Source organism: Stegodyphus dumicola, chromosome 3, assembly GCF_044657685.1.
Source record: "Stegodyphus dumicola isolate Sdum_Otavi_A_Nest chromosome 3, ASM4465768v1".
In the NCBI taxonomy this organism is placed as follows: Eukaryota; Metazoa; Arthropoda; class Arachnida; order Araneae; family Eresidae; genus Stegodyphus; species Stegodyphus dumicola.
Genome location: NC_140770.1, coordinates 246,101,767 through 246,121,942, shown reverse-complemented (window position 1 = coordinate 246,121,942; position 20,176 = coordinate 246,101,767). Strand labels below are relative to the sequence as shown.

The 20,176-nt window shown below is 30.5% G+C and overlaps 2 protein-coding genes across 6 annotated transcripts in view; one reads left to right on the top strand and one right to left on the bottom strand.

The window, feature by feature from the left end:
* LOC118203982 (glucosaminyl-phosphatidylinositol-acyltransferase PIGW-like) overlaps positions 1-20,176 on the top strand; it is an 88,098-nt gene that overhangs the window by 23,884 nt on the left and 44,038 nt on the right. For 3 of the 5 annotated variants that reach the window (XM_035376306.2, XM_035376305.2, XM_035376304.2), the window contains exons 7-8: positions 6,802-6,943; positions 15,059-18,384. In XM_035376306.2, coding sequence (XP_035232197.1) covers positions 6,802-6,943; positions 15,059-15,352 — 436 coding nt within the window. In that variant the 3' untranslated portion in view covers positions 15,353-18,384. Of the gene's footprint in view, positions 1-6,801; positions 6,944-15,058; positions 18,385-20,176 lie in introns of those variants that run through there. The other 2 variants (XM_085814012.1, XM_085814011.1) reach the window with 2 other exon arrangements.
* Positions 18,360-20,176, bottom strand: part of LOC118203981 (tRNA dimethylallyltransferase) — a 70,231-nt gene continuing 68,414 nt past the window's right edge. The window contains exon 11 of the mRNA XM_085814010.1: positions 18,360-18,509. Coding sequence (XP_085670136.1) covers positions 18,421-18,509 — 89 coding nt within the window. The 3' untranslated portion in view covers positions 18,360-18,420. The remainder of the gene's footprint in view (positions 18,510-20,176) is intronic.

Genomic DNA, 20,176 nt, shown 5'->3' with positions numbered 1-20,176 from the left:
TTTCTTTATATCTCATACTTGTAAATAACTATACATATTAAAAGCAACCTTTATTAAATATACAAAAGGTAAACAGAATTTTTAAACTAAATAAATTTAATATGAGTATAATATGGCAAGTTAAAATACAGTCATGTAAAGAAAAATATGTCTTGACGGTGAAACGTCCAGATTGCGAAATGGCCACAGTGAAATGGCAATGGCGAAAAGTCCTAGATTCTCATGTCAAAATATCTTGACTTTACATGATTGCTGCTTAGATGTTTGGTGCGCAACGTGCTGCTGACTCAATAGTCATAATTTTTTGGCTCTTCAGAGTATTTGCGCATTGCTGGACCATGTGGTTTCACATAATTCAAATACTGAGCCACAGTTTGTGCTTCAGTAGAGATGACTTGCAAGTTGGCTCATTGTGTAGTGTCAGCTGTGTTTCGCACATAAAAAGAAGATAACTTGTAACATAAAAAGGAAATAACTTGTAACATAAAAAGAAAATAACTTGTAACATAAAAAGAAAATAACTTGTAACATAAAAAGAAAATAACTGAAATCACTCCAATCATCTGAAATACTATCTCAAATTCTGGAGATTCTTTGGTGTGATTCCAAACTCTGTTGCAAATTTAGTGATTTCCACTTTTTGAGTTACTTTTCGGCTCATAACCACAAGAATTGGAAATCTATATATTCAATAGCTTTTTACTGTGCATATTTTATGCATGCAAATTACTAGAAATTAAGTGTAATTGATATATCAGATTCTGTGTTGATAACTTTGCATAATGATTTTTATCCTTAAGTTTCAGACACAGGTGTATGTATTTGTTATGTAAAATAATAAGTAGAAATTTAGAATGTAAACAAATGTTTGATGTACGGTAAATGTAATCAATACTTTGAAAAAATGTAAGTTTACTGATGGAATATTTTCTTTACACTTAATTTATATCTCCTTGGCTATTGCATATTTCATATTCAGCAGTACTAATACAGTGATTAGTAACAACACTAGCTTTTGAAGTATCTTCTTTTCATTGCATTTCTCCATACAAAATGTATTGTTAAATGCAATAAATACAGTACTACTTTCAGCCATTTTGGCACATTTATTTCATTCATATTTGTATTATATTTGCAATAGATATTTGAAACTAAATTTTAATTAATGATTTTATTTCCAGTTCTTATGATATAAAACTGTTTACATATTTTATTTCATAAATTTATTTTTGTTCTATTTTATTAAGTATGTAGTATTGTATATCCATGTATCAAATAAAATCCATGTATAGAATGATAAAGAGAAGTCCATGCCAAATTGTTTCTCAAAATATGTAATGACTTTTTGTTTGGATTCAAACTAAGGTGGGTTGAATCAGGACTTAAAAGAGAAGGGCTAGCTCATAGAGCTTTTCCCCCTGAAACAGGCAGTGGGGAGTGATGACATAGCCATGATGACACTGAGCGCGGAGATGCAATTGACAACATAGAAATTAGCGTTTTAAATTTGAAGAACCAGAGTTTAAAATCAGCTGTGTGTGAAAGATAGGTATAATTTAGAAGAGACAATGTTACTGCAGTATGCATTTTACACTGAACATTAAAAAATTTAATAGTACTTACTCAATTTTAAAATAAAAGATAAAATGTGCTACTCTTAGCATAAAGTTCCTTTTTTTTTTTTTTTTTTTTAAATTTGCAGGGATTTTTTTTCTTTAAATGCCTGTTTATTTCTAATCATTTCTTTATCTGCATAGTAACTAAGAAAACTCTACTACTGATTCTAAGATAACTGTAATAACAGCTATTTAAAATTAATCAAAAAACCTTAAATTGGCATAGTTTTAAACATGTATGGTTATATATGGCAAAATTTCTGCTAATCTAAGTTTGAGTTTCAGCCTAATCATAAATTTTATATTGGCATATTTTTCTCCCGATTCAATATAATAGCATATATTATTTTAATAATTTTGTAACTTAGGCTTACATCAATATTATATCTAAATAAAGACATGTAAGATTGTTATCTCAATTTAGACAAAACAACTTTACTCAAAGTACCTAAAAAAATTCTTTAATTTTTCAAAAGTAGTGGTTAAGGAGGCAGGTCTTGTTATGCCAATTACTTTAATGTTATACTGTTATATTTTATCTAGAATGCTAAGGTAGCATAAAATCAATCAATAATAACACAGGATACAATAAAAATAACTTTAACAATAACTTACAAAATTAGTTCCCATTTAAAATATGCTTTACGCTATTAACTTCTAAAATGTCATCTAGAAATATTTCAAATCAAAACATATTATATATGCTTACTTGTACAGTCACAAAGTTGTTGAAATATTATTTATTGGCTGCCACATTTGAAGCAGTCCACTTTTTTGCGTTTGGGTTGCTTTTCTTTGGGAAAAAACTTTTATTAGACTATTTAAGAACTTATTTATTCTATTTAAGAAATGCATTCTAATAAAAGTTTGCACTCTACAAAATAAGCGAATTGATTCTCTGTTAGTTTCAGGATAATGTTTCTCCAGTTTATTAATTAAAGAGCCAATTACATGCTTCCTTTTATAGTAAGTTGTATCATGAACTGCTCAAAATATGTTTTCAAACTCGTAAACTGCATTCATCCATGAATGGGAAGGTATAGTCAAACCTCCTAAATGAGTCGTTGTCTCGCACACAGTAGGGAATACAACCTGAAACATATGTTAATGCTTTTTTTTCGCTTGCTTTTAATGTGTTAGTGCTAGGTAAAGGAAATCCCATTTTTACTTTCCAAAAATCGTAGCTTTTAGATGACAGAACTCTTATGATAATGCAACATGAAATATCTTCACTAGTCCACCTGATTTTTTTTCCTTCTTTTCTAGCAATGCGTTAATCTGCGTCTTTGTAAAAATATGCTTTAGACGTTTTTTCAAATTCTCTGATCTGCTTTTTTCCTAAATTTTGCTGTTTGGGATTTTAATTCCTGAATTTCCGATACAAATTTCTTTCTAGATGTCGTCCATGTTCTTTGTCGCTGAGCAAACATTCTAAAATTTTTCTTTTCTTTATTTTTCAGTATTTTATTACAATTTAAGGATATTATTTTGTTCTTAAAATTATTAATACATTCTTGTATCTTTACACTTAAAGGCATTCAGGGATATTGCCACTTAGAGCATTGTCACTTGTGAGTTTTATTTCAAAATCAGTCACATTTGATTTATTATTGTCAGCTTCAATTTTGTTCTCAGCCTCAAAATAAATTTTCTTTGGGCTTAATTCGTGTAGTCTTTCAAAAGCACTCTGCACTAGTTTTCTTTTCAAATGTCTCCGATTTCTTGGTGTTATTTCATTTACTGCACACGATAAATTTACTTTTGGCACAGTATTGCATTTCAACAGTTTCTTTTGCAGCAATGGAAGCAAACGATTTCTCACGTCATCTTCATAATCCCTGCACAGAAAATGTTCACTGCAAATTCTTCCATTTTTCACATTAATATAATCCTGTCTTCGACATTTATGTATCCATTCTTTTGTCAAAAGCAAATTGTCCTTTGGGAAAGCATGAAATACAATATGTCTTCCTTTCATATTTCTATAAGTGTTACAGCACGTTGCTACAGCACAAGAAGCCATATTACATAAAGGATAATTTAAATATAGAATTTAAAAGGAAAACTGACTAAAACTATATATATATACAAATTATTTTAAATCTTTGCATTATTAGAAAGCAAATATGTATGATTAAAATTAAGTTGGGATGTGCGACCTCCAGAAAATCGTCTCACAACTGAATGAAACTACTGTTTTAAATGCGCGAAATCAGAACAGGTGCAACACAGACACGTCAGATTACTTCCAGTTGACCCCCTCCGTGAGGCTCGCATCGGTGAGGAGTCGAACAAAGGAATGACCTAGCCCTTCTATTTATCCCTGGGGTTGAATTTTGTTTAATTTTAATGTTTATGAGTTCCAACTTAAGGAATTGTGTTGTATTAAAGTTTTATTTAGTGGAAATTTGAATAAATTCAAATTTCCACTAAATAAATAATAGAAACTTATCATTGTATTCTAATTTTTTTTTTAAGGAGCTTAGGCAAATTAAGTACATTTTTTACAGCTATACATAATGATTTTTTAGACTATGTTTAACACATGAAACCTGACTTAAAATCTAGTCTTGCAATGTGCAGCTAAGAAGAGCAGAGTCATTAAGTTATATCAATCCAGGAATGTGAAAAGTGCACCTGAATATGCATCAAGCATGCTTCCAGTTACACCATGATGGCATGCGGAAAGAAGGGAGAAAATACCTTATAAGTCTGAATCGATATTTTTAATATAACAGAAAATACTTATTTTTATACATATGCCTATTAAATAAAAATCATAAAACTTTTAAAATTTTATAGTTCTTTTATTCCTGTTTTTAAATAATAATAATAACAAAGGCCTGTTACTATTTCATATAACTAAATCTTTATTGTTTAAATAAAAATTAGCTAAATTGTATTTCAATTTTAAAACCTTTTATTTTTGTATTTCTTTTTTTCAAATAAGGAAATAAAAATTAAAAAAATTAAAAAGCATAATAAAATATCATGAAAAAGTACTGTTTAAATAAAGGAATGTATAGATCAGCAGTTTTCAACCTTTTGACTAACGCATACCATCTAAATAAAAATTGAAAACATTTAGTACCACCACTACAAAGTATTACTACCACCATCACCACTCTCGAATAAAGCTCAGATCACATAAATTTATGAGTTCTGGATTTAATTTTTGAATTTAATAGTTAAAAATACTTTGTTTCTTTGTGTACCACCGGTTGAGGACCCTTGGTATAGATGATTGCAAGTAATTTGTTACTACTGAATTTTATCTTTGATGCAGAAATTAGTGACTGTATAGGAAAATAAGAATCCTGTAGTGGAGGTACAGAATTATAAATTTTTGTTAATTGCATTAATGATACAGATGTAAATGGAACATATTGTAAAATATTATTAAGAAGCATATATCAATTTTCATTGGCCTTTTTTTTTTTTTTTTTTTGTATTTCTTTTCTGAAATAAGAAAGTAAAAATTTAAAAAGCATAATAAAATATCGTGAAAAAATACTGTTTAAATAAAGGAATATATAGATGATTGCAAGTAATTTGTTACTACTGAATTTTATCTTTGATGCAGAAATTAGTGCCTGTATATGAAAAGTAGAATCCTATAGTGGAGGTACAGAATATATGGCTTTAGAAACTTTCGTTAATTACATTAATGATACAGATGTAAATGGAACATATTGTAAAATATTATTAAGAAGCATATATCATTTAAATGGCTCTTTTTTTTTTTTTTTTTTTTACAATCATGAAGAAAGCACCATTATAATTTAGAAGGTAAATGACAAATCTTATACTGTTGTGGACTGGCAACAGCTTTGTTTCTTTACCCTGAATAAAGCTTTTTGCGAACTATGACCAATTCAAATACATTTGGGTAAGGGGACTTTGAAATTGGGAAATTATTTTGTCTCCAAAAGAAAATTTAGGAATTTAAAATGAGCACATTTTGGAACAACATATTAGCACAACCTTCTCAGTGCATTTTGGTGATTTTTTACACAAGAAATTATGATATAATGAAAAAATTATTTATTAGATACATACATATTTCACACTTTAGTTAGATATTTCTCCTGAAAATCAATCAATAAACCTGCTTACAGGTTGGTTTCTTTCCTTTTGTTCTAGTAGAAATTTCAATTGTTAGTGATCATTTATAGATTCAAAGCAATTCTTTTTAGTAATTTTGCAGCAAAACAGTATATTCTTGGAAAAACCATACTACAGTTTCTTCCATTGTAAACATATCTCACAAACACATATTTTAAAATTGAGTTTAAGACAAAAAATATCATGATTTGTCTGTAATTACTGTTGGAACTCAAAATACAACAAAATGAATGCATACAAAAATGGAAATGGTAGTTGTTGAAACTAAAAATTTGTTACATGCATGATAACCAAATCATAGCACATTCTGAAAAATTTGACAACTTTATACTAAAGTGGTAGTACTAATATGTAAGTATTATTACTTTTCTGCTGTAATTAACTTATGCTTGGCATGTCTTGGTGCTCTGTGTTATAAATTATCATTTTCTTTTTATAGAAAAATAAAATGAATAATAATAATTAAAAAAACTATCATAATTTACAAATTAATGCAATAAATTATGGAAATGAAATGTGTGAAAAGTTGTTTGAGGATGAACTCGGAAGTTACTCATAAATTGAATTGAAAATGAATAAATGAATAAAACTGGCATTGCTTCATAATAAAATCGCTAATGAATAAAAACTGGCATTGCTTCATAATAAAATCAAATGCAAAATGTGCTCATGATATCAATATGAATTATGTATGAACTCAATAGATTTATAATAAATATTTAAAGCAAAATTGCAATTTTACCCACATGTATGGACATTATACATGTACAAGTATATTAACAAAACTAGATATAAATTTTCACTACTTCTTCAGATTATTAATAACTGTGTAGTGACTCTTCAGCAGTTAGTAATAGTTTGATGAATTTAATTCTTCAAGCTGTTAATAACTGTTTGTTGAAATTCATAAAAATTTCAAAATATTTAAAATATGCTTTGACCGGGAACAGTAGATTAATGCTGTTATTAAGTGTAAATGCAAATTTATATACAGATATAAATCAAAATTTTATTACAATGTTTTATTTTTTAAATTTTTAAAAACACTTTTCTTCTTTAGGTACAAATTAGCTGATTATGCAAAGCTTCTTCTTATGCTTTGTGGTGTAGGTGTATGTGGATGGATATTTATGTATCTGTCTCATGTTAAAATACAGGCAATCTCCCGAAGAATGGCTAATCTAACTTACTGTGTGTGGGTGGTAAGTATTTTTATTAGAGCTTTCAGTTGATGCATTTACATTTAGCATGTTGTTTAGTTACATAACAATTAAAATAACAACTAGATATTAATAAATTATATATATTACAAAAGGATGAAAAAATTAACATATGAGCAGCAGTTAATGCTTAGTATACTCTGAAGAAATGTTTAAATTAGCAAATGAATGCAGTACAAAGTCCGAAATCCGGACTCGTCGGGACTTTGGCGATTCCGGATATTAGGTCATCAGTTTAAATCTAGTAAGATGGCATGTAGAAATTATAAAATTAAGAATATGAAATCGTGATTTATAAAATAATGAAGTATTTATGCTGTAAAGGGTATCAAAATTTATAAAAAAAAAGCTTAATATATATTTATTTCCCTTATTAAACATTTCTTTCAATCTAAGTTGTTAAAGTTGCTTCGTTTTTTGGTGCTAATACTTTCTCTTAATTCTGTAGACAGACATAATCTCTTGTTTAGTTACATTGTTAAAGTCTTGTAACTGCTGTGTCGAGAATTCTGACTAACTTGTCAATCGAAATTTTCTCGTTTTCAGTAACTTTTCTGTCACTTTCTTCACGATCTTGTCACTATCGATAGCGGTATTTTCTGGATCTAGAACCATACTACAGATTTTGCCATTTGTTAATTGATTGATGATTGAGAAGCATTGTCATCACAATGAAAAACTTCTTTTATATCATCTTCATTTATTACTGCTTCTCCGCATTTCTTTACAAAATCCGTTAATTGGAAAATTTCACCTTTGTTTTGCGATATCCGAAAACCTTTAAAATTAGCGGCTATCATCATCAAATTTCCTTTACTATACATAAATATTTGGCTATGCATCATGAGCTTGGCGACTTACGACAAGTTGTTCCATTAAGTTTTATCTTGCTTCTATCGCACACCGAGACAATAAAATATTCGTTTAAAAAATATGGAAGAATAAACGCAATGAAACAAATTCGTAAGGTAAGAAAACAAATTAGAAATTCAAGATTCGTGCTTCAAGTAGTGCTCATATTTCGGGTGGACGAGTACGTTATTCGAAATTTGATAGCTCTAAATATCGTTGATTTTCACAATGCGAGAAACACACATACATTCATGCAGATTCTTCATTATTTAGTTTCTTGAAATATAATACAAGACGATAATATTTGGTAGCAACAGCTTGAGAAGTGATGCAGGCGTTTATTATGATTTAATGCAAAATTCCGTTTCAAGACTAATAGCCCTTCTGGGTTAATTGTTTAATTTATTTAAAACATCAATAGCATTTTTAAAACATAATTTTTTATGCAATAAGTACAATATAAAAAAGTAAAACGAAAAAACACAAGGACACATAAAAACTATGAAGAACCCAAAATTGGAATGGAAAACAAGAAAGAGGTTGAATATTTTTGAATAAGGTGATTCAAAAATTAAATTAAACAATTTTATGCTAAGTATAAAAGAACTGCATTAGTACAGCGCATTAATTAAAACTGAAGTTTTAAGTTATTAGAATCTGTGATTTTGTTCTGAAAACTGGTTTATTGTTGTAAAATTAAAAATAATAATAATATAAGATATTTCTCCCACCTTCTTGGCATGCCTTCGTGGTGTGGTGGTCTGCACGCTGAGCGCGTATTCCAGAGGTCTGTGGTTCGATTCCCGGCGAAGGCGTTGCTCATTTTTCAAGTCTCCTGCTTCGAAATAACCTAATGTCTGTAGAGTAATTATAACTGAAAAAATAATTAAGCATAAACCTAATAAACCAATTTTTCAAATTTTATGTTTACATTCTTAATCTAAATTTGTATCTCTATGTGCAATTACTTATATTATGATTCTATTGTATATTACATATTACAAAGAAAAATGTAAGGGGGCGATGAAGAAACCATTCGTTTAAAAGCAATCGATGCGAGGAAAAGGTTTGGAATCCCTGTAATAGACGATCATTCGTCATCATATTGGTTTGGTCGATTGGGTCTTGCGCCTTTCCCCTTTCATCTCTATTATTAAATAAGGAAGAATCTTGATTTTTTTATAATATATATTTTAGGCGGCTAGTATGAAAGAAAATAAAGCTTGTAGTCATCTTTTTCGAGCGTCACGTGTGTGCGCTTGTGTGCATACACACGTATGTATAGAAATAGAACCAGTTTAAAGTCCAATAATTCTTTCAAAAATACTTTCAAGAAAAGGAGCAGTTCCTGCGAGTTATGTCTCACTGAGTCTGAATTGTATTAGTTTAGTTTTTTATTATACTTATGTCTATTTCTTGCACATGCTTAAGACTTATCAAAGTTCTGAATAAATAAGTTCCCACTTATACTTAAGCCTTATTGAGGGCTGGTGCTAGATGTCTTACCACCTGATGCAGTCTCTGTGGGTCCTAAATTCTGCAGCCATACGAGCCCTGGGGCTGGTTCTGGGTTTATGTGAATAACAAATCAGTTATTGTTAATTCAAATAGCCCTAAATGTAATCTTTGGGTCTATGGATATCATCAGCAAAATCTATTTTTAGCATATGGGAAGAAATTTTTGGTAAATTTTTCCTCGTCAACATTTTTTAGAGCATTTAACGTAAATCTGTAATTATCGCGAAGCGTAATGTCAACATAAAAGGTTACCATACTCCTTTATTATTCAATTACTAATATAAAAATATTGATTAGGCATTGCTACATGAGCCATTACTCAAGCTGTCTGGTTTTGATAAACATGCGGTGATGAAAGGAAAGTATAATAAATAAATAATAATTCCCCAGGTTGGCGTCAAATGAACGATGTATCTATGTGGAATGTTTCGGTTTGAGATACGCAGCAACGGAGCCAAATTACTGATTATACAATTTTATGCTAAAATGATTATGTCTTCAATAACAAAATATTTTATTTAGTGTCAAAGTGAAATTAAGAATAGGGACTCTCCAGAAGTTTTATTATGCGTGGATGGGGAAATTAAATGCACATGCATAAAGCCTACCAGAAAAACGTTGGTGGTGGTTTCGAGATTTGGATTTTAGATCGTTCTGTATAATGCACATCCGGATTTCGGACTTTGTACCGTATAATGAAGACTGAATTTAGGAGGAGGTAATGTAACTATTCATGCATTAGCTGCCTACTAGAATCATTCTTACTAATATTTAGGTTTTAGGGTTCTGACTGTATAGTATTGACTCAAAGTCCTCCAGGCCCTATTAGACTGATAAGCGAGTTATCACTGTCTGAAATAGTAAAATAAGCCCTGTTCACAAGAGCAGATTCAACCTGTGATGAAAACTGGTTCTTCCAATGTATCCCATTCACATGGCAAACAAATATTAATTGCCCATCGAATTGGATGTAAAATGCTCCTACCCCCACTGAAGCACGGCGAATGGGAATATTTCCTACTTTGCACTGCGTGATTCACTTAATTCTAGTAAACAACATCGCAGACATGCAACTGATCGGTCACTGGAGTGTCAGTGAAACTACTGCATTGATAGCTGTCTGGGTATGCAATAGCATTAAAAAAAGAATTACTAGAGTACCTTACTTAATAGTGTAACGTAATACAAAAGTATATAAAGAGATATCTACAAGTTTAGCTGCATCTGGGTATATAAGAAATACTCTTCAAATCAAAACACTGAGACACGAATATCGCCTACAGAGGATATCGTCACTCTGGATACACCAATTTTAAAAACATTGTTTCTTATCTAAAGAAACACATAAATTTCCTTCAGCGACTCCTCTGTTTCTCATGATATAGAAATCCTTCCTCTAAGTAGCACATATTAAATTGTAGATGCAAAAATAATTCTAGGAGGGAAAAAGAAATTAAAAAAGTTTTTTCAGGTAAACTTTTACTTAAAACTCATAAAATACTTTATGAACTAAAAGGAGAAAAGTATCTGGTTGTAACGAAAGTTTTCCACCAAAATACATTCTTAATAAAGTTAGAAAAAAAACATGAAAGCAGTATCAAATGTATTTCAGACGTCCTATGCAGAATGGAAGATAGCAACCAGCAAGATGTAGTTGCAGGTGTGAAAAAAAGGTAGAAGTCTGAAGGAGCGATGTTGAGGCTATATGGTGGGTGTGGCAAAAGATCCCACTTGAGTCCATACAGTGAATGCAGGCAGGCACATGTTGTCTTTCATTACTTTGATGGAACATTACCTTTTTGTGCCGGAACTCGGTCAGTTTTTCCTTGATAGCAGCGTCAACACAAACTAGCATCTCACTGTACACTTTACTGTCAAGGATTTTACCTTTTTCCAGATACACTTAATAGATAATACCATGGTAATCCCACCAGATTCAAAGCACAATCTTTTTGTTAGTCAAATAATGCTTTGCGACGCTGTCAATGGGCTCACCGGGCGAAGCCCTTTTCGGCTGTGTTGTTGAAGTAAATCCACTTCTTATTTCAATTGATGATACGGTCCAGAATTTTGTTCTTGCATGGATATTCGAGCAGATTAGTACAGACCTGAACACGTCTGCCTTATTTGCTTGAGTTGGCCCATGCGGCATCCAACAATTGAACTTGTACATCTAGTTTATGCGATGCATAGCGCGACTAATGGACATGGATGGCACTAACATCTAACTCCTTAGGAAGTTCACAAATGGTTGCATACTGATTTTCTTCCACAAGTTCTTGCAGGCGAGCCTTATCAACATCAGTAGGCTGGCCAGAGCGCTCTGCTTCTTGAATGTCATAGTCCTTTTTTTTTTAACTTTTAGCACCAAACCTTCACATATGATACAACATTAGTACTTAAAGCTGTACACATGATTTGGTGACATTCTGTAGTTGACTTTGTATGTGTGTAATGAATATAAATGCATATAAACTGAAGGTCAGGAACCTAAAACTGTGTTCAATTCAGAAGTAATGAACATAGGATGCCATCTTAGCGATCTTCAAAAAAATGTTCCAGCTTAAAATGCGTATATGTATTGCCCTCCCCCCGAATTTAATCTCCAGTGGTACGTAGATGAGATGCCTGGCTGTGACAGACATTTGTAGGGAACGTGTATATGGGACACCTGTCTAGAAGGGGTTGAAAGAGATTTCGAAGATACAATATTAAAACGGTTAAATGAAAAGAGAACCTATTTATTAATTAATTTTACAAAATAGGAAAAATTCATTTAACAAATTAACAAGAGTTAGCAGGTATGTTAATGAACTTTGTTTTATATTAATTTGAGTGTAATTAATAGTTTATTCAGCGTGGTACTTTTTGACACATTCTAAAATCTGTACAGCCAACTAACAACATTCGTGTTCCCTAGTGGTTTCACTCCTCTGTGTTTTATACAAACCTTATAGTTTTATAAGATGCTTAAGTTGTGTAAATAAGAAATGTGAGCATTCATAGTAAAAGAAATGTCATGATGTCATTTTCTGTAGATTGGTTTCCTTGCATATGATATTCTTTACATAGAACAGTTAGTAAAATATGTTCTGTAACATTTAATCAAAAATAAGTGAAACTGGCCTTTGGGTTATTTGTAATTTTGTTACTTAATATTGTACAGTGCTACAGATGGTGAGTAAAAAGTATTTTACAATATCCTTTTCAGCATCTCATATTATGAAAGGACCAAAGAATTTAATCATGACTGTAAACTCTTTCCATGCGTGCACAATCATTTATTTCAATCAATTATTTATTCATGTTTTCTTACAGTCATTGATTTCTTTCTCTCATTTTTCTTTGTCCAGCATTAATAAAGCGTGCATTAATATGCTTTGTAAGTAGCATATATGTATTTCTTATCTCTTCAATTTAGGGTTAGTATCTCAGTATAAAAATGCATTAGAAATTCACTTTTTGTAGTTTAATTCAAATCAATTTCTGTCATATATCTTCTTGTTTGTGTCACTGTATCAACAGCATGTGTCTTCAGATGAAATAATTTAGTAATGTATATATCAGTTATCTAAATATATAGCATTTCCTTTGTTGAAAATGTCATCTTGCATATTTTCAGTTCTAAACCATTTTCAGATTGCATTGATGATTGAATTTAATAATTTATCTGTTCCTATATGCATTTTGAAGACAATGCAATCACAATTGCTAAACTCACATAGTTATGAACTTTTGTATTGCAGGGTTATATTGCTTGAAAAACAAGCAACAACAAAATTCCATTAGCTATTCATCTAATGATACATTATTTTCGGGAGTATATATATATTTTGGAAAACAATATGCAAATTTGTGTCAGTGTGTTTTATCTCAAAAACTTGATATTTTTTTAAATCTGTCGATTGCTAACAAAATGTAAAAATTTGGTTATAAGTTCAGATTTTTGTTTAGTACTGTTTTTTGCATATAATAGAGTATACGATCTGTTTCTCTTTTACCAATATTAATTTTTTTTAATGTTTTTTAATGGAGACTTTAGAGCACATTAAAGTGAAACAAAATTAATTTACAACTGTATCTCTTTATTCATCATATTTTTGCTCTTCATAATTTTTACTATTAAATAGTTGTGTTGTATGCTGATTTTTTTATTGCATTCCATATATAATTCGTCAATAATAGGTTAAATAAATCCATTATAGTAACATGATATAATTTTTGAAAAAATGAAGAATTTATGCATCATATCTTTTAAATGATAAAATTTCTTAGATCATTGAAAATTGGAATCTATTTATGACCATTAGAACTATTTTGATCTATTATTACTATGCTTTGGTTGTTTTATTTGCATCAACAACATTAGAATTTTCAGCATCTAATATATTTTTTTCTATCTTGAAGAATGAATATCTAATCTTCACTACTGTCAAAGTTCAAAGTTGTTTTTATGCTTGCCTAACACAAATAAAATTATTCGTGATTATATAGAACAATAAAATCAAATCAACTATTATGAATGTAGCGTGAATGAAACTTGCTAACTTTGTATGTAAAATAGTTGTGACGTAAATTTAACTTGGGATTGCACATTTCATCTTCAGTTATGCCCAATAAGTCTAACTAGTTATCCTACATGAATGAATTCACCTTGCATGTAAAGGAATTGTGATGCATGCACAAATAAAACTTGTTACTGTGTATTTTGACTTCAACTATGCATCACGAGTATAATTTATTCTGTGCAAATAGGTTAAACAACTCACTATAATAGCCTTCTGACTGTTTCACTCTAACACTGATATCTTTCCACAATACAGTGATGAGCAGTTATTTAAAACTTATAGTTGTGCTGTTTATAGTTAGTTTGTTAAATTTATGCAGGCTAGCTATCAAAGGGAAGGGATATTTTTGGTGAGGACTTACTCAGTTAAAATGGCTTGTATTAATTTACACATGAGGAAAACCTGAAAACTCCAACCAGCTAGTTCACCAGGATTTGAACTTAGTTGTATTTAGCCATTGGTGGGCTTAGTGTTATAATTGTATTTAAACTGTAGCGAAATGCTCTAGAATTTGCATGTAACAGATTATGACTGATGTATTATTGTAACATTCAAATCTGATATGAAAATACTGAAAAATCTGCATGTGTTAGAATATTCAAGTATTAATTATGCAGGGAATAAAACTTGTCGACTGTTACATATGCATTGTATGTCTGTCTGTAATAAGAAAAAGCTCTTGCCAGTTAGTCTGAAGCTGTCTGTTGCCGCAGAAATGAGCTTTGACCCATTGTTCGTAGGGGTAGAGGAATGATAAACTGTTTTCCCCTCAGCCAAGAGTTGCCGAAAACAAATTAACAACAAAGCAACGCTTGGTTTGTCCCTATTTGAAATATACTAGCTCTGTTGCTATAGTGACTGTCACAAGCCAGACACTGTGGTAGGAGCTGTTCTTCTCGTATACAGCCAGTACTTGCCTTCTAAACTTCTAAAACACACACACACACACACCAAAAAAAAAAAAAAAAAAAAAAAACTGCAGATGTAAAACTATTGTAAATAACTGATTTCAAATATTTTTTTATTGCACAACATAAGCTATGATACAGAACAATTAGTTCAGTAAAAAATAAAACAGTATTAATGTTTTTTTTTTTTTTGTTAAAGAAGAGAAGCATAGTTTTATTATTTAATTAATTTTGCTTTTTTTTCTCCTCAGGTTTCTCTTACAAGTTTACAACTGGCTATTCACTTAGCACATAGGCTTATTTTGGTCTTTGTAAGTAATTTATTTAAAAAGAGCTGCACTGATTTTTTATTATGGAAAGCTATCAATTATAATGGCTTGTTTTACTTTTTGCTTGCTAACATATTAACAGGACTTGTCAATCTCGCAATATGGACAGATGACGCTACTGACAATGAATCACTAGCAATTCTAATATTGTATTTGACAATTTTGTCAGTAACTGTTGTGATGTTTTACAAGCATTCCATTCAATTAAAATTTTAGATTGTGTGGCAAACATTTTAAATAATTAATTTATTCAAAATGTCCATTTTTATTTCTTCACTATAGACCTATTTCTAAGCTAACTCTAGACTGCTCAATCTTTATCAGTTTTATGAATCCATTTGATGACATTCCATTATTTTAATCTCTCAGAAAACCAATACAGCAATTTAAAAAAAAATTGAAACATTAATAATAAATAAAGAATTCTTAGTAGAGAATTTCTTTTAACATACAGGTATCCTCTGCTTTGTAAACATTTGCTTTATTCCACGTCACTTTCATGAATGGTCTAAAATTAGGATCTTTTCTGTCAGTGAAAAATGTCTGAAAAGGATTTTTACTTTTATTAAGAAAGGAGAAAGCAAATATTATTTAGCATTTGCTGTAAAAAAGTATAACTTTAATTATGAAACAGTATGTTGCTCCAGAGCAGTTTATAAAGATATTTTGACAGCCTAAGAAAAATTGTGCAACAGGGAGGAAAATAGCCTAAATTGAGCTCACTTCTTTATTTCAAGATTCTCATGTCAGCCAGAATACAAAATTAAAAATAACTTTTGGCATTTGGACAAGCAAACATTCCAACTGAATGTTATGGTCTGATTGATATGAGCACAACACCATCACTGCTACCACCTTTCAGCATGTTTATTATGGAAGGTAAACTGCAATAAACATTTCTTTCTATTTATATGAATATTTAATGTATCCTTATTTTTTAGTGATGTTTTAAACATTTTTATGCTGATTGATATGATTTGATAAGATTTTTGGAAGCCTCAAAACAATCAGAAATTTTTTTACCTTATAAATTCATGACAATCATTTCATTTTATGCATTTGGTATACAGAAGGTTTTTACAGAGGGGGCTTGACACTGCTATGGAAAACAGGGTTCGTAGCGGTCCTTATAAGTCCTTATATTTGAAAATAAAATATAAAGGCCCTTATAGGTGCTTACTTTTTTTCTAAAGCCCTTATTTTTTGCTTTTAGTGCTTTTTTTTTAAATGAACGTGCACAATTTTCCCCCGTACCAAAGCCGAAACTAAATAAACAACTTTTCTTCCTAATATGGAATGTCAAATGGTGAATCATACTCCCAGAAATAGCTTTTCCCCTTTTCTCTGCATAAACATAACCTTTGGTGTGCACAGAGAGTACAGACAGGTGCCTGTCTTTCTGTTGGTCAAAGAATTGCGAAAGCAGTAGAAAATTCCAGTACATTCGGCATTCTTTTCCTCCCACCCAAATACTACACACGTTTGAATTTCTATCAAGATCTTAATAATTTACATTCTCATTCCGCTTGGTCAGTTCATATCCGTGTTTATTATGATTGTTATGCTTATATTATGAGCATATGTATGAATGTTTATAATAACATAGTTGCAGTAACTGCTGAACTGCTGAAACTTCCAAAAATGGTCGTGTTTTAACACAGATTAGCTTTCTAAGGAATAATATTCGGAATGGCTTAAATAAAGGGAAAGTAATTGAATAGTCAAAATAATTTCATTTTTTTGGCCAATACATTATAGAGTACGAAGATTGGGAGGTTCTCCCCTTTCTCCGCAAAATCTTGAATATTGAAACTGTTACAGTTCGCTGCAAAACAAGCAACGGACCTTTTTCTTTTTTTTGTCACTTTTCAATCTAGATTGAATAGGACTAAAAGTTCTGCGGTCTACCAACCCAAGCGAAGAATGATTCTATTCTGGAAATTTAACGCAGTCTGTTGAAAATCAGAATGGAAAACACCCCAGATTGGTAAGTCTCTTTCTTTTCCTTTACTTAGTTCTATATTCTGCCAATACCGGCAGCTGTTGAATCCGATTGTGTAATATCATGTAGGGAAGAATTACGGTGCACCTATTGCGCAATAACGTTTGCGATATTTTGCAGAGATAATTAATTTTGATGTTCGGTCTGAGATTTGTTTATGAACACTTAAAAAGAGTTTTACTGTGCTTGCAAAGCAGAATATTTTTCTGTTCCGTTGGCTTGTTTTTATATGATGCACATATCGAAATGTCAAAAGCATTTATTTAGCGGAAAAATCTAAAGAACGGCTACAGTCTATTCCCCCCCTCCGCTCCTCTTTTTCAAGTTACACTCGACTGTCTGAATATTTGCCAATTTTCAAGTATGCGGGTAGTTAAGCTTTTACTGTTAAAGGATGACTGCATGAAGCAAATTTCTGTCTTCTGATTTCAGAAATGTTTCTCTTTTTTACTTAAATTACTTTGCTTGCAATATCTGTTAAGGGAAAGCTGATATACGATGAAAATCTTCAGAATTTAGATTTAAATTAGTTAAATTTCAATATGAGTGGGAAAATAAATTGTATTTATTATTAAATTCCAAGCGAGTAGAATAAATGTGCTTTATTTATTTCCTCTATTTTGAACTGAAATTTCATCATTAAATCCTGTAATATCATTTAGTTCTGCATAGTTTTTTTCCTCTCTCATTGTAAACTAGTTCTGTAAATTGAACTGTTGTTTAAAATTTAAAAAAAAAAAAAAAAAAAAAAAAAAAAAAAACTAGTTATTTTCCATGGTTGAGGTAATGCTTATTCTCTCTTAATAAATACTGCATTTCATATATTTTAAATTACGAGTCTAATTTTTAAGGTTATGCAGTTGTGTATAATGTAATTAGACAAGTGCTTATTTTTTTTTTTTTTTCTTAAACTGTGCTTGAAAAGTGCTTATTTTTTTAACTAAAATGTGGCTATGAACCCTGGGAAAAGCACATTAGGACTTGTACTTATTTTTTACAGATGGAAACCTGTATTAAGTTCTCAACATGTAATTTATATCAATAATTTTGCTACATCATAAAATTCGTGATGGTTTAGCAGCAACGTAATTTTCTCTGAGCCTTTAGTATTCTAGGGTTAGTTTTCATCATTGCATGAGTAAATATTTGTAACTTAGTGTTTTGAATGATGTTAGGATGTAATTGAGAGTTTGTGATTAACAAATGGGAAAAACGAGTTCCTTTCTTATATTATGATAAAATATATTTATTAACATTATGTACAAATTATTTAAGGAACAGGCTAAAGCATGATTACCTGTTCCTTAGCTTTTTTATCTGCCTTCTTCAGACTTGCTTTTATTTTGCTGTGTTTCTTTGAATTTATGTGAACTGCAACAAAAAAGAAATATAAGACTTTTTTTTTTTCAATCAAGCAGACAAAGTTATTTCATGATTTAAAATAATAAGGATTTTTTTTATTGCAAAAAAGGAGCTTAGAAGTCTCTAGTATTTTCTCTAGTATCAATCTCTAGTATTTTCTTTAATTATTTTTTTCTATACACAGTAAACTAAACACAGAAATAATGTAACCCAATTTCCATTTATGTGTCTCATCACTTTGCTATTCATCATGTACCTCCCAGCTTATACATTATGGGCATTTTCACTTTATATTTTTTTCTGACATTTTCTGCCAATGAGTATAATTTTTTTATGAAAATTTAATATCAAAGTTGGTTTTGCTGTACTGCCTTCTTATCATTCCACTTTACTCATGGGTTCCTATTTAAGAACAAAGTTTCCCTTTTCATTACACATCAGTGCACTTTTCTATGGTTCTAGACTTGAAGGTAATGCCTCCTCTTTGAAAAAAGGATTAACAATAAAAAATTAAGGACAAGTTTGAAAAGATAGTCACTTATTTTCTCTGCCAATAATGCAATCTATTCAGTAACTGTTCAGCATTTTAAAAGATTTTCAGTTTCATTCAAGTAAAGAAAGAAGAATCCTGAAAGAAGCTTAATGCATTAAAAAAAAATGTTTTAACATTTCAGAATTCCGTAAAAAGGAAATTCTTTTACATAATTCTTTTTCAAAATCCTTTTTTATGACAACAAAATACAGATGATTCATTAAAAAAATATCTGATGTGTACACCACATGACTTCCTTGTACAGCCTATTAAATTGTACAAATTTTTTCCTGCATTTCATTTAAATTTATTTCCTTGAATTTCATTAGAGATGAATCAATCAATTCAGTCCTCATTTCACAGCAGCACTGTTCAACTAAGAGTTTCAACTGTAAATAAATGGCAGTCTCATTAGGCCTAGCCCCACTTAAATAGTTTAATTGTTGATAACTCTACAAGTATTCCATGCAGATTAACTAAAGGCATAACACCTTAACCAGAACATAACATAATTCAACTAGTTTTAAAGCAAAAAATGCACAATTTAAGAACAAAAATGCTGAGCACACTGAGCTGGATGACGTAGTGATATACAGTACAAAGTCCGTAATCTGGACTCGTTGGGACTTCGGCGATTCCAGATTAGTTTTTTTCCAGATTATAGATCATCAGTTTGAATCTGGTAAGATGGCATGCGAAATTATACAATTAAAAATATTAAACCGTAATTTATGAAATAAAAAGAGCAATTATGATCTAAAGGGTATCAAAATTTACAAAACAAAAAAAAAAAAAAAAAAAAAAAGGCTTAATATTTATTTGTTTACTTTATTAAACATTTCTTTCGATGTAAGTTGTTTAACCTCTTAACTGCCGCGGGCGTATATATACGCCTTGCTCAGCCGATGCGTTAACTGCCCCAGGCGTATATATACGTCCTTCCAAACTGCTATCATTTGCTTTGCGCTGCTACACCTAAAATTATTCGCAAAGTTAACGCATCGGCTGAGCAAGGCGTAAGGGTTAAGGGTGAGCCGCGGCAGTTAAGGGGTTAAGTTGCTTCATTTTTTGTGCTAATACTTTCTCTTTAATTCTATAAACGGACATAATTTCTTGTTCAATTACAAAGTTCCACTGTTCAAGT